General features: G+C 41.9%; 2 protein-coding genes and 1 long non-coding RNA gene across 11 annotated transcripts in view; 1 reads left to right on the forward strand and 2 right to left on the reverse strand.

Moving 5' to 3' along the window:
* Positions 1-541: 541 nt before the first annotated feature.
* Positions 542-13,642, reverse strand: C4H5orf15 (chromosome 4 C5orf15 homolog). Its single transcript, XM_004042502.5, has 3 exons — positions 13,448-13,642; positions 4,523-5,049; positions 542-2,020 (listed from the first exon to the last, which is right to left on the reverse strand). The coding sequence occupies exons 1-3, from the start codon at positions 13,584-13,586 to the stop codon at positions 1,889-1,891; spliced, it is 798 nt and encodes a 265-aa protein (XP_004042550.1). The 5' UTR covers positions 13,587-13,642; the 3' UTR covers positions 542-1,888.
* Positions 13,643-13,678: 36 nt separating this feature from the next.
* LOC115934645 (uncharacterized) lies at positions 13,679-15,223 on the forward strand. The gene is made up of 2 exons (XR_004070401.3): positions 13,679-13,794; positions 14,751-15,223. It is a non-coding gene; the product is annotated as an uncharacterized lncRNA (long non-coding RNA).
* A 1,652-nt stretch (positions 15,224-16,875) lies between these two features.
* VDAC1 (voltage dependent anion channel 1) overlaps positions 16,876-24,738 on the reverse strand; it is a 33,531-nt gene continuing 25,668 nt past the window's right edge. For 8 of the 9 annotated variants that reach the window (XM_055386616.2, XM_055386615.2, XM_031011043.3 and 5 more), the window contains 3 exons: positions 20,836-20,986; positions 18,750-18,807; positions 16,876-17,822 (listed from right to left, as the gene is read on the reverse strand). In XM_055386616.2, coding sequence (XP_055242591.1) covers positions 17,731-17,822; positions 18,750-18,807; positions 20,836-20,986 — 301 coding nt within the window. In that variant the 3' untranslated portion in view covers positions 16,876-17,730. Of the gene's footprint in view, positions 17,823-18,749; positions 18,808-20,809; positions 20,987-24,738 lie in introns of all 9 variants that reach the window. The other variant, XM_063705899.1, reaches the window with a different exon arrangement.

Here is a 24,738-nt window from a genome sequence, read left to right on the forward strand (position 1 = left end):
ATAACACCACACAGGAGGAGGTGGCATGAGGTTGTGAGGCTCAACCGTGGCCCCTCCGTGCCTAGTCCCTAGTGCTCAAGTGCCTCTGTGAGACTCCAGGGGCATTTTTAATCAATGTATGATCTGATGCTCCAAAAGTCTGAAGCTACTTAATTGCAGCACTGTGACCTAGGTGGCTGGACCACCAGGAAGTACCCAAGAATCCCCCAGTCCACTAAGGGGGATGAGCCTCCACACTCAGGGAGCCTTCCATCCCAGATAGGGACCCCAGGATGCTAGAAAGAGCACACTGATTTAGCCACTTTGCTTTTCTTTGCCATCCTACTTTGCTACAGTTTTCAATAAACTTCAGTACCTCACAGTAAGTTGGACCTAAAGAAGAATTTAGAAATGTAAGTGGAATTCATAGAGGCAGAGTTGCACTGCTGAGAGGGACACCTGCAAGTGAATCAGGTTAGATTGCTCCCAGACATACGCTACTCCCCGTCACCACCTAAATGTCATCACTGAAATGAAACACAGAAACACACTCGTGAAATCATAGATTTATATCTTTGCCATTTATTTTTTAAAATCTTATTCAAAATATTAAATAATAGTTTCAGATATGAAAAAAATTACTGCAATAAAACGGTTCAGGGATATTTCCATTGTGCTTCCCTTCCCTATTAGGAAAGTACACTGTCCGCCCAAGAGACAGGATGGACGGCCTTCTTCCAGCTCTACATAAAGCGCAAGCCCACTGGCTCACCCGGGTCCTGCTTAACATATATTAGGGCTATGTTTTCTAAAAAGCTGTAGTGACACTTGTAAGTCAACCATGGTTCAAATCACATATTTACATATTGATCAATTCTTTATGATAGAAAGACAGACATAAATGAATCCCATAGTAAATACTTTCCAGTTGCCATAAAAAACAAAAACAAAGAAAACAAGTGTGGGGGAAAAAAGGTAATTGTACACAAATATCCTTTATGTATACAAACAACTTCATTCAGGTATAATTTTAATTTGAAAGACCTAGGTACAGTATTATTTAAGTGATAATGACCCCTAAGATTTATTCAAATTTACTGTAAAATAATAAATGAAGTAAACGAATCTGATATAATTTTAAACTCTGCCCATTGCTTGAAACCTTGGAGGAACCCATGCTACAATCAATTGCTAACTAAAAGCAATTGTACATGTATTATATTTTACCAGTTTCTGCTTCTAAATTTAATATAGTAATTCCAACCAAAAAAATACTATCTCTGTAACATTTTATCTATGTCCACTGCAAGCTGCAGAGTCTCTGTTGCCAAGATTTCTTGACACATTTAATGTTTTACCTAAAATTGTGGTCAGATTGAGCAATATCATTATCCTAAATTATGTTTAAATTATCTAAAAATATCCAAAGCAGTTTTCTTGGAAGAAAAAAAAATATTACTCAAATCCAAAGCATTATCACACGTATCCTTGTACATTACAGTTTGGGAACAAAAAAAAATGTGGATAAAAAATAGTATTTGAATGGCGGAGAATGAATGTGAGTCAGCAGTAACAGATATGTCAGAATTTAGTTACAAGTTTGGGATCTTTTAAAAGTAGCATCACTAATACTTCCAGAAGAAGCATAATAAATCTAAAACAATAAAAACTAACAGTGTAAATATAAGGTAATGTTTAACTCACATTTTGGACACCTGATTAAACTCAGCTCTAAAAGTACAGATAAAAAATTATATACTCGTTTGTGACATTTAATTTCCAAAGCACCAAGGCAAAAGAGAGACTCACCTCTCATTTAAGTACCAATTGCCTATGGCAAACATCTGCACAATATCATATAAAAAGTCAAGCAAATAAAATTACATAAGCAAATTCAAATCACAGTGCTTTAAAAAATATAATCATTGGTAATCTTCAAAGAAGGCATTGCCTCATTAACATTCTGATCTAGGCGATGGTATTCCACTGTTTTGGAACAAAGGCCATCACGCCATTTCCTGCTTTGAACCAGAAGAAAAATCTGGAAAACAAAAGTCATTAAATAGGCAAAAGAGAAAACAGAGAATATGGTAAACATTTTTATAACAAGTAAAATATCTCTCTCCTAGGTTTCTAAATATAAAACACAAAATATCAACAACAAAAAAGCTATTTTAGGCCAAGGCAGGCAGATCACTTGAGCCCAGGAGTCCGAGACCAGCCTAAGCAACATGGTGAAACACCATCTCTACAAAAAATACAAAATTAGCCAGGCATGGAGGCGCTTGCCTGTAGTCCCAGCTACTCAGGAGGCTAAGGTGGAGGGTCACTTGAGCCCAGGAGGCAGAGATCACAGTAAGCCATGACAGCACCACAACACTTCAGCCTGGGTGACAAAGCAAGACCCTGTCTCAAAAAAAAAAAAAAAAAAAAGCTATTTTGCTTTCCATCTTGTAAACAAGGCTAAACAGTGCTTCTCAAATTTCAATATATATAGGAATGTTTGTTAAAGACTCAGATTCCTAGGCTCTATCTTCAGAGACTGAGTTAGTACTTGAGGTGGAGCCCAGGAACCTACTTGTTTAACAAGTCCCTTTGATGTTCATAATAGAGATGGCCAAACACTAAACAGTGGGATATAATATCAGCAGCACTCAAGGTTCTGTCTATCCATAAACACTTACAAAGCTAGCAATATAGCACTAAATACAAATAACCAGAAGAGTTGGTTGGTTTGCTTTTTTTTGAACTATTATTAGAGTCACTGATTCTCAAAGCAGGAAGGCATTTTGAAATTTTCAGGTCCAGTTTCACTATTTGTCAGGTAAGGAAATCAAGGCCCCGAAGGGGAAGGTGGCTTACACGGTTACAAAGCAAGTTACAATAAAGTCAAGAACTGAGACTTCCTGACCAGTAAGTATTAAAAAGGAACTGTGTGTTTGATCTCCCTTTAAGGATTTTAAAAGGCTTAACTATTCAGCTTTGGATAGTGAATGGCAAAGACTGTACAGTGCCAACATGTACCCTCACACTAAATGTCATGTATCCTGTCCTATAGATGTCTCTTGTGCCTCATGTAATCCAGCAAACTGGTAACAGCACAGAAATGTTCATCACAATATTATTTCTGAACCAAAAATTGTAAACCATGAATCTAATATGTTTTTAGCCAGGCACAGTGGCTCACGCCTATAATCTCAATTACTTGGGAGGCTGAAGTGGGAGGATTACTTGAGGCCAGGAGTTCACCAGCGTGGACAACATAGCAAGATCCTGTCTCAAAAAAAAATAATGTTTTTAAAGAATATTAAGGATATGGAAAATGCTCATGATTGGTCAGGACATAAAACTCTATGAGAAAGCTGGGTGCAGTGGCTCACGCCTGTAATCCCAGCATTTTGGAAGGCTGAAGTGGGTGGATCACTTGAGGCCAGGAGTTTGAGACCAGCCTGGCCAACATGGCAAAACCCCGTCTCTACTAAAAATACAAAAATTAGCCAGGCATGGTGGCCTGCGCCTGTAGTCCCAGTTACTCAAGAGGCTGAGCCATGAAAATCGCTTGAACCTGGGAGGTGGAGGTTGCAGTGAGCCGAGATCGCACCACTGCTCTCCAGCCTGGGAGACAAAGTGAAGCTCTGTCTCAAAAAAAAAAAAAAAAAAAGCTGTGAGATAAAATTCCTTAAAAATCATGACATACACCTATATGTATAAATTATATGCACATTTATAGACCAGAAATACACCAAAATGTTAATGCTGAGAAGTAGTTTAAATTTTCCTTTCTAAACTCTTCTGTTTTCTGAATTCCCTAAAATAAACGTGTAACACTTTATAACCAGAAAAAAAATCAAAAGATTAAGTTCAATGTTAATAATTTAAAAGACAAATATTAAATTAACATTTTCTCCACAAGTATTCCTACTGAAGTAATGATGCCAAATTAAGACATAAACTCTTAAAAAAAAATCACTGGGCTTTGGTATTACTCATTAAGAAATAGGACTATTTCTTTTTTTAGAAGTACATACATTCAAGAATTCTGTCTGCAGTGTGTTAAAATACACAATAGATTTACATGCTGATTAGACATCTCAATATTTTACTATGAATTTAAACTTCACTGAAAAAAAGGAAAGAGGGCTGGGCATGGTGGCTCATGTCTGTAATCCCAACACTTTGGGAGGCCGAGGCAGGAAGACTGCTTGAGCCTGGGAGTTCAAGAACAGCCTGGGCAAAATAGCGACACCTCGTCTCTACAAACAATAATAATTTTTAAAATTTTAATTTAATAATTTTTAAAAATTAGCCGGGTGTGGTACTGTGAATCTGTCGTCCCACCTACTCGAGAGGCTGAGGCAAGAGAATCACTTAAGCCTAGGAGGTCAAGGCTCCAGTGAGCTGTGATTGTGCCACTGTACTCCAGCTTGGGTGACAGAGTGAAACCCACTACACTTTTTTTTGCAAAAAAAAAAAAAAAAGAACCACGAATCATCAAAAGCATTATGACTGAAATAATAAAGGGCTAAAAAAATCCCAAACCTACCTTCCTTTTGTTGTGATATGTAATGTAAACAACAGCAATGCAAAAAGCAAAAATAATAAGATGAAAAAAGAAATGGCTGTCTTCCTCTTCTATATTTGAGGATGGCATCTTAAAAGATTTCACTGACTGTTCAATTTCCATGTAACCCCTGTTTTCTTCCAAGGTGTCATCAGACTCGTCGTCGTCCCTGGGGCCCGTGGTCCAGTCATAGTCTGGTTCTCCATAATCGCCATTGTCTAGAGTGTCTTTGGCTGTGGATGGAGAACTGTTCAGCATGAGAAGATCCTCCTCCTCTATACTAGGATCTTCATTGTTATCAGCTTCCTCTTGAGACAGAGGAGTAGGCGAGGGATGAGGGACCACAGATGCTCCTCCACTTTTCTTGGTACTCGTCGTGGGAGGGAGGGTGGTGCTGATTTGGGAAATAGAAGGTTTGGTTTGGTTTTCATGTGTTAAAGCATTCACATTTGGGGTAGAAATATGTGAGTCGAGTACGGCTGGGCTCGGTGAATCAGTCCGTGATACAACTGAAACAAACAAAGAATATCAAACTGAAATCTCCAACTTTATCTCCACCAAGCTAAAAGCATATTTACCCAAATTTTACACTAAGCATTTCTCTCTGCTACATTCCTATAACTTTCTCGAAAACTAGTTATTAAGTCTCAATAGCCAGCATTCAGTTACATTTCTTCTTAGTCAGTTATTCTTCAGATAATAATTGCTTTGCTAGATACTAACAATTTAAGCAGCATAAAAGACTTACTGCATTATACAGCCTGCCACCAAAAGCAAAGAAAAAGGTCTGACTTTAAGTCACGATGGCAAAGTTCACATACAGCCCTCACCCATCCCCTCTGTTTTCATTTCATAAAGGGTGTGGATTTCAGTTACCTTGTCCAGACTTTACCTGATCCCTAGAACAGACCAAAAAGTGGCTGATTCTCACTCAAGTAGGTCCCAAAAAAGATATGGAGTTTGGACCTAAATACTTTCAACACAACATAACAAATTCAGGGGAAGCTATAGGCATGCTGTAGATAGTAATTCTAAGTGATGCTTGAACTAGAGGACTCCCTCTCCTAAATTAAAAAAAAAAGAAGGATCCTTACAAAGAAGAAAAAACTTCTAAAGGAGAAGCATCCGAAACGGGAACCTGAGAGCTAAGTGACAACTAGACTATTTTGAAGATGAGGGAAGGCATCTAGGTATAGCAAATGACACCAAATACACACACATTCTTATTTCCCTGTGCTGCTACCTACTCAGCATAGTTTACTAAAGGTAAAATTCTTTACATAAGAATTCTTACTATTCTTTTACCAAGAAGAATGAATAGAGGAAGATTCAACAGAGGAATCCTGCCGAAATTTAACCATCTCTAATTTATAATCTAATGTAGTATCTGTTGAAGAACTTCAAGGACCTCTGCTACACTAAAAAAATAAAAAAAAAAAACCCTCTGTCATGTAGATCTAAACATATTCAGACAATATTTTAAAGTCCATCACATTAAGGTAAAATATTTTATTGGGGTAAGATTAAACCAAGTCATTCTAGTGCTTTCACAAACATGTGCATTCACACAAGTTAACAATCCAACAGACAACCCTTTCTTCATGTGAATACACTCTGGTTTGTGTACCACAGTTGACATCCATTTTGTGTGGAAAAAAAAGAAATAGCTGGTGTCAATTAGAATGAACAGAGGATCTCAGAAAAATAATGTAGTAAGTTATTAAAAAAAAAAAGGCCAGGCCCTGTGGCTCACGCCTGTAATCCCAGCACTTTGGGAGGCCGAGGCAGGCGGAACATGAGGTCAGGAGCTCAAGACCATCCTGGCTAACATGATGAAACCCGGTCTCTACTAAAAAATACAAAAAATTAGCCAGGCATGGTGGCGGGCACCTGTAGTCCCAGCTACTCGGGAGGCTGAGGCAGGACAATGGCGTGAACCTGGGAGGTGGAGGTTGCAGTAAGCCGAGATGGCACCACTGCACTCTAGCCTGGCCGACAGAGGAAGACCACATCTCAAAAAAAAAAAAACAAAAAACCAATAAATTAGTAAAACTCTCTCTTTTTTCCCTTTTTTTTTGACAGGGTCTCACTCTGTTGCCCAGGCTGAAATGCAGTAGCACAAACATAGCTCACTGTAGCCTCGACCTCCTGGTTTCAAGCCCCCCGTGTAGCTGGGACCACAGGCACATGCTACCCTGCCCGGCTTTTTTTATTTTTCATATATTTGTCCAATGCCACATGCAATTTTTTTTTTTTTTTTTTTGAGACAGCATCTTGCCATGTTGCCCAGGCTGCTCTCATATTCCAGGGCTCAAGAAATCCTCCTACCTTGGCCTCCCAAAGTGCTGGGATTACAGTAAAACTCTTAAAACATTTTCAATAATTGAGTTCCTTGAAATTTTTTACTGGAAGAAAAGAGAAATAAACAGGACCTACAACTGAGTACATTACTCAGAAAACTACTAACAGGAATTTCTGAAAATAATTTTTGCATTTATCACTTCAACTTAGTTATAATTCAAGAATTTAAAAATTATTATTTTCTGATACATTTAATTTTCCTGCCAAAGTACAAAAAACATGTTTTAAAATAAAATTTAAAATTGAAATAAGTGGGAGCCAACTAACTAAACTTAACTTTTAAAAGAACAATTTTTCCATGGATGAGTACCTTTAAAGGACACAAGCTGATAGGGTGGGAATGATTATAAAGAAATTTCCACCACGCAGTATAGAATTCACAGTCATCAGCAAATCCCTTCTTTCACCCTTCGCTTTCTTGTTATTACTGAAACCTGACTCTCCCTTAAGGACACATTTTCCTTTCAGCCTGTTTAAGTAATAGCTGTTTTTTCTCCCACATCCTTGAACCACTGAATCTCGAGGAGGCACAGTTCTCCTCCTCATTGCCCTTTTCAGACCATTCTCCCGTTCTTCTCCCTAAATGCCTCTAGCTTTGATTCTCTTATCTTAAGCTATAATGCACTAACTTACTTTCATCCAACTCCAAAGTCATGCCCCCTAATTCTTAATGATCTTTAGCTCCCGGCTCTAGAGTTCACTCCATCTAAGACAAGTACTCCTGCCTTGATTTCAAAATCTTTGACCTCCTCTCTTCTCATGAGCTAGCCCTCCTCTTTACCTCAGCCACTCACTCCCAGAGTCATTATTTATTATCACAATTCTTCCATAATCTCAATTTCATGCATTCTACTTGCTGGCAAGACCTCCTATCCTTCCAGTTCATTCCCTGGTATTCTCAATCCATCAACACCTACAACCCTCTAATCCTTTTCATTCCCTTACGGTCACCATCAAAACTTGCCCAATACACTCTCTTCTCTCTTTATTCAGATTCAATTCTGTGTCAGCTATTATAATTGCTTATAATCACTCTCTTACATCCATCTTCAATTCCCTTCCCCCTTGTCCACTTTGACCCATTCACTTGGTGAGACTACACTCATCCCTAGTTATTAATAAATCAAGCTCTCTGACTACTCACATCTGCACCCAGCAGCTGAACATGGCTAGAAAAAATATACAACCATGCCACTGTTTTCATTTCATTTTAAATTCAATGCCAAAGATTCAGGTGTATGTTTAAAGCTGTTGGCAATTAAAATTGTTGGCAATCATATTTTCCTAGTCCATTTACCCTTCTACTCTCTTAGGACACCAATCACATTTTCCTCTAACCACAAACTTCAAATGTCTTCTCGGTTATCCTCATTTTCAACTGATGACATCACTTCCTAACTTTTCTGAGAAAAATTAAAAGAACTTCCAAGAACGACCAGAATTCTAGACTCATAAATCCAACCACCTACTTGACATCTCCTCTTAGATGTCTGACATTCACATTAATATGTTCAAAATGAATTCTGGCTGGCTTTCAGGAAGACAAACACACTCTTCCCTGTTTCTCCCACTAAAAACAACTAAAAGCTCTGGACATTATGTATAAAATAACACAAGAACACTCTGAAAGGTGGAAAGAACTGGGTAGAACAGTTAGAGACCTCAGGATATGTGAAACAACATGGTGGTGACTTCCTTAGGTTTTTCTTTTCACCTCATATATCCCAGGCTAAAGACAAAAAATAAAAATGGCAGACTTCAGCTCTAACATATCCATAGTGCAGTAAATGTAAATGACCTAAATACATCAATTAAAAAACAGAGACTGGCAGACTCAACTACATGATGTCCACAGAAAGCTCATTTTATTTTTTTCTTTTTGAGACAGGGTCTCGCTTTGTCACTTAGGCTGGAGTGCTGCACAAACACATTCATAGCAGCTTTATTCATAATAGCCAAAAACTGGAAACAATCAGGCATCCTTCAACAGATAAATAAAGTGTAGTCTACCTATACCATAGAATATTACTCAGCAATTTAAAGGAACAAACAACCAGGACTGGTGGCTCACACCTGTAATCCGGGCACTTTGGGAGGCCAAGGCAGGTGGATCACAAGGTCAGGAGTTCGAGACCAGCCTGGCCAAAATGGTGAAACCCCATCTCTACCAAAAATACAAAAATTAGCTGGGTGTGGTGGTGTGCACCTACAATCCCAGCTACTCTGGAGGCTGAGACAGGAGAACTGCTTGAACCTGGGAGGCAGAGGTTGCAGTGACCCGAGATCGTGCCATTGCACTCCAGCCTGGAGTGCAAGACTTTGTCTCGAAAAAATAAGAGTTAAAATTTAAAAGGGAACAAACTATTGACACATGTAACAACCTAGGTGAATCTTCAGAGAATTATGCTAAGTGAAAAAAAGTCAATCCCAAAAGTTACATACTGTATTATTCCATTTATGTAAGATTCTCAAAATTACCAACTTATACAAATGGATAATTTGTGGTTGCCAGGAGTTCAGGAGGGGTGAGGTAGGAGGGAAGTGGGGTGGCTTTATAAGGGCAATATGAGATATCCTTGTGGTGATGGTAATGCCCCGTATTTTGACTGTACCAATGTTAATATCCTGGTCGTGATATTGCACTATTGTTTTGAAAGACGTTACTATTAGGAAAACTGGGTAGGGGATATGCAGGATCTCTATATTATTTCTTACAACTGCCAAGTGAATCTATAATTATCTCAAAATAAGTTTAAATAAATTCCTATGCCCCACTCAAAAAACAAAAAAACTTGTTCTACTTAGTCTCCATCTCAATTAATGGCAACTACATCTTTCTAGTTACTAAAACTAAAAACCTTGGAGTTGTCATTTTTTTTAACATCCCACATCCAATCTGTTATTCTGACATATGCAGCATTTGAGGGCTTTTCACCCTCCACTGCTCCTGCCTGGTCCAAGTAAACATTATCTCACATGGATTATTACAATAGCCTCCTAATTAATCTGCCTGCTTCCACCCTAACTTCTACTGTCTATACTCAACACAGCAGCCAGAGTCATTCTGTCAAAACTTACATCAAATGTTACTCCTCTACTTAAGACCCTCTAGGGCCATCCATTTCTCACAAAAGTGAAAGTTTTTATAATAGCCTTCAAGATCCTACATGATCTGGCCCCCATTACCTCACTCTCATTATCTTACTAATCTCCCTAACAGCTCTATCCCCATTACCTACTTAATAGATAGCAGGCACTCAATAAATATTTATTGAATATGCTCTCGATTCAACTCTCACCACAAATCCCACACCACATCCCACATAGCATCTATGCACCTACTGCACTCCCTCAAGAGCCCATGCCATGGTTCTCAGCAAAACGCCACTCATTCTTCTAAGGATACCCCCAATATCACCCTATTCATTGTTTAACTCCAATACCTAGCACCAAGTAGGAGCAGAGTATGTCTTAGTCAAGCAGTAAAATCTTGGAAGTAATACACAAATACAGCACAAGAAAAAAGAAATAATTGATCTGAAACATGTAATACAAAGGCTATCAACTTACTCAAACTCCTTCAAATCAGAGAAGTTGATTAAGTCAGATATGAAGAGTATTCAGAACAAAGGTACAACTCTGACTTTACGGATTTAACTGTTGACCTTCTATGAGCATATAAATAAGACTTCTAAATCTTCCCTTTCCTAATTGATATTACCTCTCTACTTGAAGCTTAACATTTTAAAAATAAAGCTTAGGCCGGACACGGTGGCTCACACTTGTAACCCTAGCACTTTGGGAGGCCAAGGCAAGCGGATCGCTTAAGCACAGGAATTCAAGACCAGCCTGGCCAACATGGCAAAACCCCATCTCTACAAAACTACAAAAATCAGCTGAGCACGGTGGCAGGCACCTGTGGTCCCAGCTATTCAGGGGGCTGAAGTGGGAGGACTGCTTGAGCCCAGGAGGCGGAAGTTGCAATGGGCCAAGTTTGTGCTACTGCACTCCAGCCTGGGCGACAGAGCAAAACCCTGTCTCAAACAAACAAACAAAAAAGGCTGGGCACAGTGGCTCAGGCCTGTAATCCCAGCACTTTGGGAGGCCAAGGCGGGCGGATCACGAGGTCAGGAGATTGAGACCATCCTGGCTAACACGGTGAAACCCCGTCTCTACTAAAAATACAAAAACTAGCCAGGTGTGGTGCGCGCCTGTAGTCCCAGCATACTCTGGAGGCTGAGGCAGAAGAATCACTTGAAACCGGGAGGCGGAGGTTGCAATGAGCCGAGATCACGCCACTGCACTCCAGCCTGGCGACAGACTCAAAAAACAAACAAACAAAAAAAACTTTATAAATTTAATTCTCCCCTTCTACTGGTCCCTTTTTAAAAACTGCCCTAAAATAAAACTATATCAGCATTTCTTAAACTTAAGAATGCAGAGGACCCCAAGAACTCATTCACACACTAGTTTGAGAAACAATGCCTTAAAAATGAAATGCATTATACATTAAGTTTAGGTGATCATTTGGGGACAATATAATGGCAAATGTAGAGAACCAGGCATTTTTGAAATGGCATGACCAAGAATTAGTCACCCAGTGATCCAAACTGCTTATGTTAATTTTTTAGACTTGATCAAAACAAAAACATAAAACAAAAATTCTTACAGACTGACAAGCATATAACCAAGTATTGACAGTTTTTAAAACCTAATATGGAACAAATTTAAATAAATCTAATGTGGTAACCTTCTACCTTTGTAAACTCACTTGAAATTTGGAACTCAACACATTCTAGACTAATTTTCTTATTACAGGAGTGACTACTTTGAAATTACAAAAAATACTTATATCCCAAGGAACACTGTAGTGCAATGGAGCTGCTCGCCTATTAAAGACACGTATGTTCGTTTTCATTTAGCTTCTTTTCAGGACAGAATAATCTGAATTTATGACATTTTAAACTGGTGTATGTAAAGACTTAATTTAAAAGATAAAGATTCTCTAAAATGTCTCAGTATAGTTAGAAAAATATTTATAGGGCTCTAACAAATAAAAGCAGAGACTAAAGGACACTTAACAGTCCACATTCTGCCTCACTTCTTGCCCAATTTTCAACCATCTCTTAGGGGAAAAAAGCTGTTTCTGAAACTACAGTTGCCAGATATATATCCCTTAAGCATTCCAGCAGGAAATATAAATGTTTGTGTTTTATTTTTCTTAGATGATTAAATGGCCAAAACAATTAAGCTACTTAAGTACTTTAGGAACGGGAATATCTGCATCAACCAGGGAAATCCTCATTACATTTCACTAATGATAAAAGGGCCTTAGGAAATGGACAGCAGTCCTTCCTCAGAGACTGCAAAGACTTCTGGGAGGGCGTCCAGTTAGCAACACTGAAATGTTGCTGAGGAAACATAAGTATGTACCCACAGTACTGTCGCAGAGGAATGTAGGGCTGGACAGGCCCTGTTGGCAAGAAAGAAAACACTATACCAGGTCACACTGTTTTGCAGCTGAAAATTCAAATTTAGGGAGAAACGCAGGACTGTGTCTTGGCCTGAAAGAAAAATGGGACTACTAAACAAAATACCGTTTAATCCTTACAAGTTCTTAATAGTGGATTTTTCCCACCAAGTATCAGGCACTGGTTTACAGATTTCCTAATTTCTCAATAAAAGCCTTCAATCTCTTGATTTCATCATGCAACATTTGCAAGAAATGAAATATTTTATCAATCAAATCCTACAGATGCATTAAAATGAGGCAGGGTTATCCTGGTTAACTCGGAACACAGGGAAGAGGAATCATGATCTCCCTTGTCTCCAAACTCCTCTCTGCCTCCCAAGCCTTCAGCGGCCCAACGCCCCAGTACTCTGAATCTTTATCAAACACCAGAACCTCCCAGTCTTCAAATATGCACCAGTACCCTAAGACAGCTCTTTCCCTTTCACTTTCCCTCTCGGAAATATTCCATTGGTTCAGTCCGGTCACGGATTACTGCCCCTGCCCGCCTCGGTCTTTACCACTGACCTCTCCCATTCTGGAAAACCCCCACCTTTCCTTGGTCCTGCAAGATTCCTGAGTCCCCCAAACTCAGGACCCTTTCCAGACACCACACCCCCAGCCCCGGCCACCTCCTCAGCCCCTGTCGCCACCCTCTCTTCCAGAGTCTCCTAACTTTCCGATCCAAGAAATTTTGGAGACCCCACCACCGCCATTCCTTGTGGCAGCCCATTCTTCAACGATCTCTAGGCGCCAACACCACTCCTCCCTCCCCGCCCATCTACACACCCTGCTCCCTGGGTTCCTGCATCTCTCAGGGACCCCGCTTCCCAGGCCCCTTGGAGACCCTACCACCTTGGACCCCTTCAGACACCATACCCTCCGTCCTCAGGCCCGCAGAGACCCTGACCCAACCAGACACCGCCGTCTGCTCCTGACACTTGGAAGCGCCCTTTCCCTGGCCCGGCCTGTCTCCTGCCCTGCGCCCGAGCCCTCCTAGCCTTCCTAAGCCCACACTGCCGCCGCGCCCCCTTTACCACTGGATAGAGCGGCGGACACAAGCAGGAGCGCCAAGACCAGCGGCCGCGCCAACCCCACAAGGGCTTGGATGGCCGACCCGGGCAGCAGTTTCGCTTGTGCTGGCCCCCTCATCCTCTTCAGGACGGCAGCGGCCATAACGGACTTGGCTGGGAGCCTGCGCTGTTGCTAGGCTCTACGCCATGAGGTCAGACGCCGCGGCCCTCGGCACATACGTCCCAGCGTGGTGACGTCGAAGCCTGGAGTCGTGCTCTGGAAACCGGAATAAGAAGGAAGGATTGCAGGGAGGAGGGAGTTGCAGCTAGGCGAAAGTGGGGACTGCTACACAGTTGGCTGCGGATTAAAGGTAGGGTGTGACGTGCTGAAGAGGGCCAAAGCGAGCCCCTCCCTGCCGCCTGCATGATTGGGTACTATACAGCCAAAAATAGCGTTTTTAGCCATTTTAAAAAGGAAGATCCAGCTGTAGAACAGACTGATCACGAAAGCGAAGTAACTGCTCTTCCTCTCTCAAAGGCGAAAGAAACACAAATGTTAAGTAGTCCTATTTCGGTGATGGGATTATAAGTAATTTTTAAAAATCTTTCCCGACAGTCATTTATTTTTTTCAACAGAAATTTAGCACCTCTCCCTATTTAAGATACAGCAGTGAACAAAAAGAACCCCCCCCCCCCCCCCCGCGCCTTGGCAGTTTATTTTCTTGTGAGGGCGAATATGGTGTAAAATACACACTATACAAGATGATAAAGATATTATGGACCGGCCCTAGTGCAGTGGCTCCCAGCATTTTGGGAGGCCGAGGAGGGCAGATCACCTGAGGTCCGGAGTTGGAGACCAGCCTGGCCAACATGGAGAAACCCCGTCTCTACTAAAAATACAAAAATTAGCCAGGCGTGGTGGCGCGTGCCTGTAATCGCAGCTACTCGGGAGGCTGAGGTAGGAGAATCGCTGTAACCCGGGAGGTGGAGGCTGCAGGGAGCCGAGATGCCACTGCACTCTAGCCTGGGCCACAGAGACTCCGTCTCAAAAAAAAAAAATTATGGAGGAAAAGAAAGGAAGGTAGCTAGGAAGTAGAGGTGAGGGGCTGCCATTGAAAATAACTTTCAGATTTACTAAAATAAGCTTCTCTTTTTAAATTTTGTTACTTGAAATCCCCAGTATATAAAAATGCAAACTTACAAACTTCCAAGAAGTTCACCTAGGGCCCTGGCGCCATACTTTGTTCTGTGTGTACGTTCTGTAAATGTCTCCTTAATAAACAGATACAGGCTTCAATTCATAAAAGTTCCATTTGATCAATTTCAGGAAAATCAATGTGACGTTAAGCAAGACATTTATTGTGCCCGGAGCTTCACCATTCTGGTCTCTATGATTCCCTGCGAAGATTGCTGTTATCCCCCAGAGACACAGCTGAGCTGTGTCTCTAAAGGGCCTGTGTTCTACTCCTGAATCTGGTTTCCCCTAAGCTTTTATCTCACCCTGGTGACAGCTCAGAAACACACAAACTCTGTGTTAAGGAAACTAAGAAGTCATTCATCTGCACATTTCCCGAAATCCCCCAGAAGCCCATATTAGACTGAATGGTGTCCTTATTGCAAACTCTCCACTTTAGCCAAGGTGCAAAGTCCTCCCAGTCCCCCAGGAGCTTCCCTTCTCTGAGCTGTACTTAAGTTTTCTGTAAAACCACTCAGTTCAACAAATGAGCTTCTCAATCTTAGTTTCTGCTTGTTGACTTTAAAGTTAATCTATAATAAACACACTGCAGTCCTCTTCCCTGACTCATTGTCCACTTTGTCCATTTGTGTCCTCATACCAGATTGTCTCAATTCTCTTAACTGGTGAGATATTATGAACTCAAAGCATTTTGCACAATGATATTCCAACATGCTGCATGCAACAGGCAGACAATAAGTAATTAGTGAGGGAAATATTCCCTCATACTCAAGAGAACCCTTTATACATTTTTAAATATTTTAGGGCCAGGCATGGTGGCTTATGCCTGTAATCCCAAGTACTCGGGAGGCTGAGATGGGAGGATCACAGGAGCCCAGGAGTTCAAGGCTGCAGTGAGCTATGATGATGACAGTGCACTTCAGTCTGGGTGACCGAGTAAGACTGTCTCTAAAAGTAAAATATCTTAATACTGTACCTGACATCTGACTAGATGTACCCAGCAACCACTATGTGCCATAATCTCTGGATAAATTCTGTGAACATTCACTTAGAAATAGCTGCAAGTCCCTGAAGACAGTATGACAAATACTGAGGCCCACAGTTTTTGGGTGATCAGTTGCATAAAATGCTAAAATAGATGGTTCCTGTTTTGAATGTCACTTTCAAACATAGAAAAAAAAGGAATTCTGCTGAAAAATCATGAATGGAAAAAAAATGTTCATATTTGTTGAAGCTGGATCATGCATAGTTTATTACTATTTGTGTTTCCACAATAGGCCAGATGTGGTGGCTCACGCCTGTAATCCCAGCACAGCCGAGGTGAGCAGATCACCTGAGATCAGGAGTTTGAGACCAGCCTGACCAACATGGAGAAACCCCATCTCTACTAAAAATACAAAATTAGCCGGGTGTGGTGGCACATGTTTGTAATCCTAGCTAGTCGGGAGGCTGAGGCAGGAGAATTGCTTGAACCCATGAGGCGGAGCTTGCAGTGAGCAGACATTGTGCGCCATTGCATTCCAGCCTGGGCAACAAGAATGAAACTCCGCCTCAAAAAAAAAAAAAATCCACAATCAAGTTATTAAAAACATATAAATATATGGGAGAATTCCAAAATCACCCCTTCCCATGACCCATATGGAGGGACCTACAAACATGAAAGGATATTACCAGTGATTAGGTTACTTTACCTGGCAGTTAACTTGAAGGGAGATTACCCTCATTGGGCCTAACCTAATCAGGTGAGTCCTTAAAAGGGTTGGGGCTCTACCTGGAGGAGACTGGAAGTGTGAGAGGGATTTCACATGAGGGAGTTTTTCTGTTTCTGGCTTTGGCGATGGAGGGGACCACATGGCAAGGAATGCTGGCATCCTCTGAGCACTGAGAGTGGCTCAGCCAACAAAGAAATAGGGACCTCTATCCTACAACTGAAAATAACTGAATTCCACCACAACCCTGAAAGCCTGGAAGAGGACGCCAAGCCCCCAGATAAAATGAGAAGACAGCCGGGTCGACACCCTAATTCCAGCATTGTGAGAAGCTAAGCAGAGTCCAGGTAGGCATGCACACCTGCCTCACTTTGACCTGCAGAACTGTGAAATAAATGAGTGTTGTTTTAAGCTGCTAAACATATGGTAATCTGTTGTACAGCGAGTGAAAACGAATAATATATAATACACAGAGCATGAAGACAGAAAACAAATCTAAACAAATGCCGTTTATTTATATTTTATTAATAAAGACAACAGAAGAAGGATGAGGTTTCAATATTTTATTCAAGTTTTTTTAAGTGTTAATTACAGCATTTGAAGGGGAGGATCTAATTCCAACAAAATGGAAGACTCTAAAATGTACCCATTAAACTGCTAAAAAACAAATTGAGTGGTGAGAATACAACAGAAGTCCAATTTAGATTCTGAGTGTTGTCACCATGTGATTACAATCACACAGACACTTCCAAGCTTATAGCTGGAGCTCCTGGAAGCTATTTCATACTCTGGTGCAAGGGCAAAAAAAAAAACACAACACAAGAAGGAATAAGTCCTGAATTACTGGCTTCATCACATCCACCTTCTCCACCCCAAAATGGCACAAAAGAAACAGTTACCACACCCTGCAGACCTTTTGGTGTAAAAGAGATGATGATGAACTGGGGTGGGAACAGGTCATGAAGATCTGTCTAAAAAAGTCCCATTCAGGTGAGTTTGTACACACCATGAAGCAGCGAGCCTCTCATCAATTAGGGTTAGGAAACCAAGGTTCGATTCTCAGGAAATCACAATTTCATTCATTTACTCAATATGAATTTACAAAGTGCCTACATATTATCAGCTTCCACTTGCAGCCATTTCTAGATAAAAAAGAAACCTGGCATCTCAAAGGGGCCACCAAGTTCTCCCCGAGTCTACCACTGAAAGGACCTCTTTTGGAAATAGGTTTCTTCTGTACCTCTGGAAGGGTAACATCTTAAAGCTGAATCAACTTTAACCTGGAGGGCTAACATATTTAGCAATACTTGCATCCCAGACATACAACATTAAAAGATACACTAAATTCTGAAGGTAGCTATGCTGCAAAATAGTTTAAAATTAAACAATTGTACAGTATTCATTTATGCTTGAAATTCCAGTCCTAGACCAAGCTTGTGGCCACCAGCATTGACGTTCTTGCCATCCAGAAGAGCTGACAGTGTCAGTTTAATACCTGCAGGGAGAAAAATGAGGGAGAGGAAAGGAGGAGGAATGGAGGAAAGAAATGATAAGAAAGATTAACACCAAATTCAGAACCTGTTCCAGGTATTATCAGCAGGGTCCAAACTACATGGCCCTTCAATCCTTGTTACTTAGCACTATCTGACCAACAGGTATCCTACAGTGGGCTTATAAAACAACTATAATTATCCCACCACCCAGAGAGTACCCAAATCTACTTCTGGAACCCCACTTTCCTTTTTCCTCTCACTGTTCCCCTGGTACAATTAGTCTATAGCACTGGTAGCATGCAGTAAGCTTCTTTGGCAATCATCCCTTTAAACGAAACCTCAATCCTGAATCCAACCTAAGGTCTTACATGTTCATGTTCATAGTGTACACACACGTGTAGTGTGCATGTACATCCACAGATGCACACAACAAACTGACATTCCCTGGAATAACCTGATTCAGGGAGTAGCTGGTAGTCTTAAGATTTCCAGGGCTCAAAAGCGGTTATACACTAGAACTATAATACACTGTGGACTGGCCTAGCCAACTGTGCAGAGGAAACCTGCAAACCACTTTTCCTATTTCTTTGTCTTTTTACAGTGGGGTTGATTTATAAGTTAGTTTTGAGAATCTGCCAGAAATAAGTATCAAGCATTATGTACACACTGGAAAAAAGGATGGAAGAAAATAGCAAAGAATATGTGTTAGCCTCAGCCTTTTTCCTCCTGCTTGCTACATCTCATATTCTCCAAATGTTTTATAATGACCCCATACTCCTTTATAAACATTTAATTATACTTTACATATATCTATTTATATATACCCACTGTATTATATAAACATTTTATAAGCAATGACATAAATCAGCAAACCAGCACCACAATTTTTTTAAGATAAAGAACTGATTTCACACACAAGCAACACATACCTGGCTTTAGAGTCTGAGTGTATCCTAAACCTATCAGGCTGGAGTTGTTCACTTTAGCCTAATCAAGGAAATGACAAAACAGAGAAAACATTAAGTATAATACTTTGCACTTCCATCTCCAAAATTAGAGCTTTTTAGTCAACCAACCTTGGACTTTAGAATCAAAATTGTTTATGACCATCTTGTTCATGAGATTCATTAAATTCAATACAAAATACATCAATTTTAGGTGCATACTTTCCTGTTCAAATGGTGTGCTGAGATCTGACACCCCTCATAAGAATAAAGCAGAGAGAAGGAAGGCCTCTTAGGGGCCAGTGTCCTTTTTCTCATATAAATAATGAGGCTCTTTTTCTCTTGTTTTTAAGTGCTTGCTGTTAAGGGAGCCAAATTCGGTTCTAGTTTAGGAGACTTAAAAAGGGCTGTCCATAAATTACACAAACCAGTACAGACACCATTCTGCAACATGAGATTCCCTCATTTCACCCCAAAGAGATACAGCCTCCAGTGCCCTGTCACAACAGAAATGAGCCCAATAGGATTTACTGCAAAAACTGTGAAGTAGTTTGAGGGCCTGTGAGCAATGCCAGAGACTCTGCAAGATGCCAACTGACTATTGATTTCTTAATATGCAATGCAGGAGCTAAAAAGGAAAATGAAAAGTGAGGTGGGGGAGGGGAATTATCAATTAGAACCCTAGATTTCAGAGTGCCCCTTTTAACAGTCCGCATGATAGAACAGGAACTGGTATTAATGGAAGAGGCTCAACAGTAAGCCAGTCTGGTTCAAATCCAGTTCCCAGCATTTTCCTGCTGTGTACCTTTGAGCAAGTTACTCACCAAAGTTTCTAGTTCCTCATTTGTAAAAACAGAGATGATTGGCCAGGGGCCATGGCTCATGCCTGTAATTCCAGCATTTTGGGAGGCCGAGGCAGGCAGATCACCTGAGGTCAGGAGTTCGAGACCAGCCTGACCAACATGGTGAAACCCCGTCTATACTAAAAATACAAAAATTATCCAGGTGTGGTGGTGGGCACCTGTGTTCCCAGCTACATGGGAGGGTGAGGCAGGAGAATCACTTGAACCTGGGGGACGGAGGTTGCGCAGTGAGCTGAGATCGTGCCATTGCACTCCAGCCTGGGCAACAGAGGGAGACTCCGCCTCAAAAAAAAAAAAAAAAAAAACAGAGATGATTGGGCAGGCATGGTGGCTCATGCCTGTAATCCCAACATTTGGGAGGTTGAGGTGGGAGGACAGCTTGAGCCCAGCCCAGGCAACAGAGTGAGACATTGTCTCTACTAAAAATTTTTTTTTAATTAGCCAGGCATGCTGGTGTGCCTATAGTCCCAGCTACTTGGGAGGCTGAGGTGGCAGGATTACTTGAGCACAGAAGGATGAGGCTGCAGTGAGCTGCAATTACACCACTGCATCCAACCTGGGCCTTGTCTCAAAAAAACAATAAAAAAAACCCAGAGATGATTAAAAAAACAAAGCACCTATTTCAAATGGGATTAAACACAGTAATCTACACAAAAGGCTCTGCACAGTGCCTGGTACCCATAAGAAGTACTAGCAGTATGATCACTGTACTCATTTGGAACTCTTTTCAAAGTGAGAACATCTCTTACTTTGTTTTTGTTTTTTGAGATGGAGTCTTTTTTTTTTTTGAGATAGAATCTCACTCTGTCACCCAGGCTGGAGTGCAGTGACACGATCTCAGCTCACTGCAACCTCCGCCTCCCCAGTTCAAGCAATTCTCCTGCCTCAGCCTCTCGAGTAGCTGGGATTACAGGCACACGCCACCACGCCCGGCTAATTTTTGTATTTTTAGTAGAGACAGGGTTTCACCATGTTGGCGACGCTGGTGTCAAACTCCTGACCTCAAGTGATCTGCCTGCCTTGGCCTCCCAAAGTGCAGGGATTACAGGCGTGAGCCACGGCGCCCAGCAGCATCTCTCACTTTGAGTAAGCTGAAGCACAGCACTCCAGCAAACCTGAAGGATTCCAACATAAAGAGCAGATGGGCCTGCCTGTGAGATGCGTGATTCCACAGATACCCACCGAGAAGCAGGCGTCAGGGTACCCACCGAGAAGCAGGCGTCAGGGTCAATCTGATACTTGGCTGCTATTCCGAAGCGCGTGTTACTGTTTCCTGCTGTCCAGGCAAGATTGACAGCGGTCTCCAACTTCTTGTTCACTTTCTGGTAAATGGAGCCGCCAAACTCTGTCCCGTCATTCCTGCAAACAAGCACAGGACAGATGCTGAGCTTCCCAGGGAGGTGAGCTGCAGCCCAGACAGATCCACCCAAGTCTCCCAGAAGACAGGGATGACAGAAATGGACTGAACCAATACTGGTATTAAGGGAAGTCAGAAGTTCACCAAATTTCACAAAACAGGTACTAAATTACAGGAAGTCTGATAAGTATGGAACAGGCACCTGGCCAGGCACAGTGACTCACACCTGTAATCCCAGCACTTTGGGAGGCCGAGATGGGCAGATCACTTGAGGTCAGGGGTTTGAGACCAGCCTGGCCAACATGGTGAAACCCTGTTTCTACTAAAAATACAAAAATTGGCCGGGCTGGTACCATACGCCTGTAATCCCAGCTACTCAACAGGCTGAGGCAGGAGAATCGCTTGAACCTGGGAGGCAGAGGTTGCAGTGAGCCGAGATCGTGCCACTGCACTCCAGCCTGGGTGACAGAGCAAGACATTGTCTCAAACAAAAAAAGAATAAGCCAAGGGAGAGGGGGTACACAGTGACTCACGCCTGTAATCCTAGCATTTTGGGAGGCCGAGGCAGCAGGACTACTTGAGCCCAGGATATAGCTTGGGCAACAGAGCGAGATCCTGTCTCTATAAGGAAAAAAAAAAAAAAAAAAAAGAAGCAGCAAGTAGAGCACTGAGATTCTGAGTGATTTATTTTTACTGCTACTGATGTTATTACTTTTATAAACGATTCTGCCAGAAAAATGGCATGGAAGTCCGGGTGCAGTGGCTCATGCCTATAATCCCAGCACTTTGGGAGGCCAAGGCGGGCAGATCATTTGAGGTCAGGAGTTTGAGACCAGCCTGGCTAACATGATGAAACCCTGTCTCTACTAAAAACATAAAAATTAGCTGGGCATGGTGGCGGGTGCCTGTAATCCCAGCAACCTGGGAGGGTGAGGCAGGAGAATCGTCTGAACCCAGGAGGCAGAGGTTGCAGTGAGCTGAGATCTCACCACTGCACTCCAGTCTGGGTGACAGAGTGAGACTCTGGCTCAAAAAATAAAAGTAAAAATAAAAAATGGTATGGAAAGAGAAGAAAATGAGAAGAGAACACAGCCAGAAATGGCAAGAAAGGTGGGGCTGCACATATGCTTCAGAAGGCAAGTTAGAGCCCTTGGCACAACCTGCTGCAGCCACTGCTGGGGAGATACAGTTGGCACTGACCCAGCCTCTTGGAGGAGCAGCACTTCAAAAGAGCTTAATCCACAATTCATCTCGTCCACCTGTGCATACTCCTCACCCATGCTGCAACATCTAAGCCTGGCAGGATTTGAAAGGGAGCTTTTTGCTACATCATAAAATGTCTCCCTCTTTCAAAAACATTCAGAATGAAACCCCAGCTGGCCGAGCTCCCTCCTCTCTTACAAACACACTGAATGACTCCAGTTGCTGGGAATATCCCTTTCCCTTCTTCAGTCATTCAAATTCTCTTCCTCTTTTGGGGCCCTGCTTAAGCTTTCAGAATTTGAAAGTCTGCCCCACCCAGCTGAACAGCCTATACAAACTCTGCAGTCACTGCCACCCCTAAAAAGGCATACGAAGAGCTCAGAGTCTACACTTTGTCCTCTGTCGGGCTGGGGTCTGCACAGATCATAGACTGTCTCTCATTACTGCTTTCAGATTGTTGTTTATACACACAGTACATACTGGTGCCTGGTCAGAAGCAACCTTCTCCACGGAGGGAACCACAGAAAACAAAAACAGTTAAAGTGGCTGCCACCGCGGAGCTGGGATGAGCAGGCTGAGGCAGGCTGGAATCACTGCTTTTCATAAGCCCATCTGTACTGTTCGATTTTACAACCATGGGTTCAGACTCCTTTGATTAAAAAAATTAAGAAAAATTTTAATGCTGCAATTTTTTAAAAAGGAATGACCATCCTCCTTGCATCAGATGGTCTTCAAGCCTGCCTAGACCCTCTCAAACATCTTTAACATAAAATCAGTGTCTGAGTTCTGCCTCATCATTGTGGGCATTTCCAGTGGAAATGGCATTGGTTAACTGTGAGTCAGAGCCCACGTACTTTGGAATCCAGCAAAGGGCTTCAGGACCTAAGAACAAAAACTCTAGTCTTCACAAGACACTCTCCCTAAATCAGAGAATACATTCTAAATTTTCTTTTTTTTTTTCCCCAAGATGGGATCTTGCTCTGTTTCCCAGGCTGGAGAGCAGTGGCAAAATCATAGCTCACTGTAACCTCAAACTCCTGGGCTCAAGGGATCACAGGCATGTTGCCACCATGCCCAGCTAATTTTTAAAAAATTTCTTAGAGACAGAGTATTTCTATGTTGCCCAGGCTGGTCCCAAACTCCTGGCCTCAAGTGATCCTCCCGCCTCAGCCTCCCAAGTAGCTAGGATTACACGTATGAGCCACACATTGTAAATTTTCATTTCCCCATGAAATTCAGCGAGACAGACATTATGCTTCTAGAAAGTACAGGGAGACCCAGGCACTGCCTGATTCACAGAGAATCCTGTCTTCTGTAGACAGCCCAAGTATGCTACAATAAAACAGCAGCCTGTCAAAAATAAGATTTTTGAATGACTTTAGTAATATATTCAAATGGGGAAGTTTCTTGGGCTTACATGTTTTTAAAAAGGCCAGACTTTTCAGAATATCCTAAAACCAGGAACACAATACTGCCTTCCTGTACAGAGCTTTCAAAACCATAAACAGAAGCCAGATGCAGTGGCTCACGCCTATAATCCCAGCACTTTGGGAGGCCAAGGCGGGCAGATCGCTTGAGCTCACAAGTTCAAGAACAACCTGGGCAACATGGCGAAATCCTGCCTCTACAAAAAATACAAAAATTAGCCAGGTGTGGTGGCATGCACCTGTAGTCCCAGCTACTTGCAAGGCTGAGGTGGGAGTATCACTTAATCCCGGGAAGTGGAGGCTGCAGAGATCGTGCCACTGAACTCCAGCCTGGGTGAGAGAGCGAGACCCTGTCACCAAAAAATAATAATAATAAATAAATAAATACACAGGTGGAACTGTTCAAATTCATCTATATGAAGCACAAAGAATTTCTGTTATGCATCTGGGCCCCTGCAAGCACCAGGGCAACCCAGATTAGTTGTGTCAGCTGCCTTCATGCTGGTTCCAAAAATAAACCATACCCACCACTTGTTGCTTATTTAAAATGCTGAAGCTCAGATATGTGGGGGAAATGGCTAACAGCCACTGTTCCTCCTAGAATTGGTACTGAAGAATTGGTGCCAATGCCCAATTTCAAACCAAGGAAAACACTTCCCATGCCAATCAGAATTCTACATTCAAAAACATTTCTATGCATGTGGTATGTTTCCTACAGCTTTTTAGTATGTTTCACCTCTTCTTAATTAAACATACAATAAAATTGATATTTTCTTTGCTTTTTTTGTGTTTTTGTTTTTTTTGAGACGGAGTCTTGCTCTGTTGCCCAGGCTGGAGCACAGTGGCGTGATCTCGGCTCATTGCAAACTCCACCTCCCAGGTTCAAGCGATTCTCCTGCTTCAGCCTCCCAAGTAGCTGGGATTACAGGCACCCGCCACCACGCCCAGCTAATTTTTGTATTTTTAGTAGAGATGGGGTTTCACCTTCTTGACCAGGCTGGTCTTGAACTTCTGCCCTCGTGATCCACCTGCCTCAGCCTCCCAAAGTGCTGGGATTACAGGCGTGAGCCATGACACCCGGCCAAAATGGATATTTTCTTGGTATACATTTTTATGAATTTTAA

The sequence above is a fragment of the Gorilla gorilla genome, chromosome 4 (assembly GCF_029281585.2).
Source record: "Gorilla gorilla gorilla isolate KB3781 chromosome 4, NHGRI_mGorGor1-v2.1_pri, whole genome shotgun sequence".
NCBI classification, from domain to species: Eukaryota; Metazoa; Chordata; class Mammalia; order Primates; family Hominidae; genus Gorilla; species Gorilla gorilla.

Bases quoted from the DNA above. Each gene is read 5' to 3' on its own strand.
- C4H5orf15 (XM_004042502.5), bottom strand. From the start codon at position 13,586: ATGGCCGCTGCCGTCCTGAAGAGGATGAGGGGGCCAGCACAAGCGAAA. The intron at 5,050-13,447 runs GTAAAGGGGGCG...TGTTTGTTTCAG, and splicing joins GTCCGCCGCTCTATCCAGTG to TTGTATCACGGACTGATTCA. The intron at 2,021-4,522 runs GTAGGTTTGGGA...TTTGTTTTCCAG, and splicing joins CATATCACAACAAAAGGAAG to ATTTTTCTTCTGGTTCAAAG.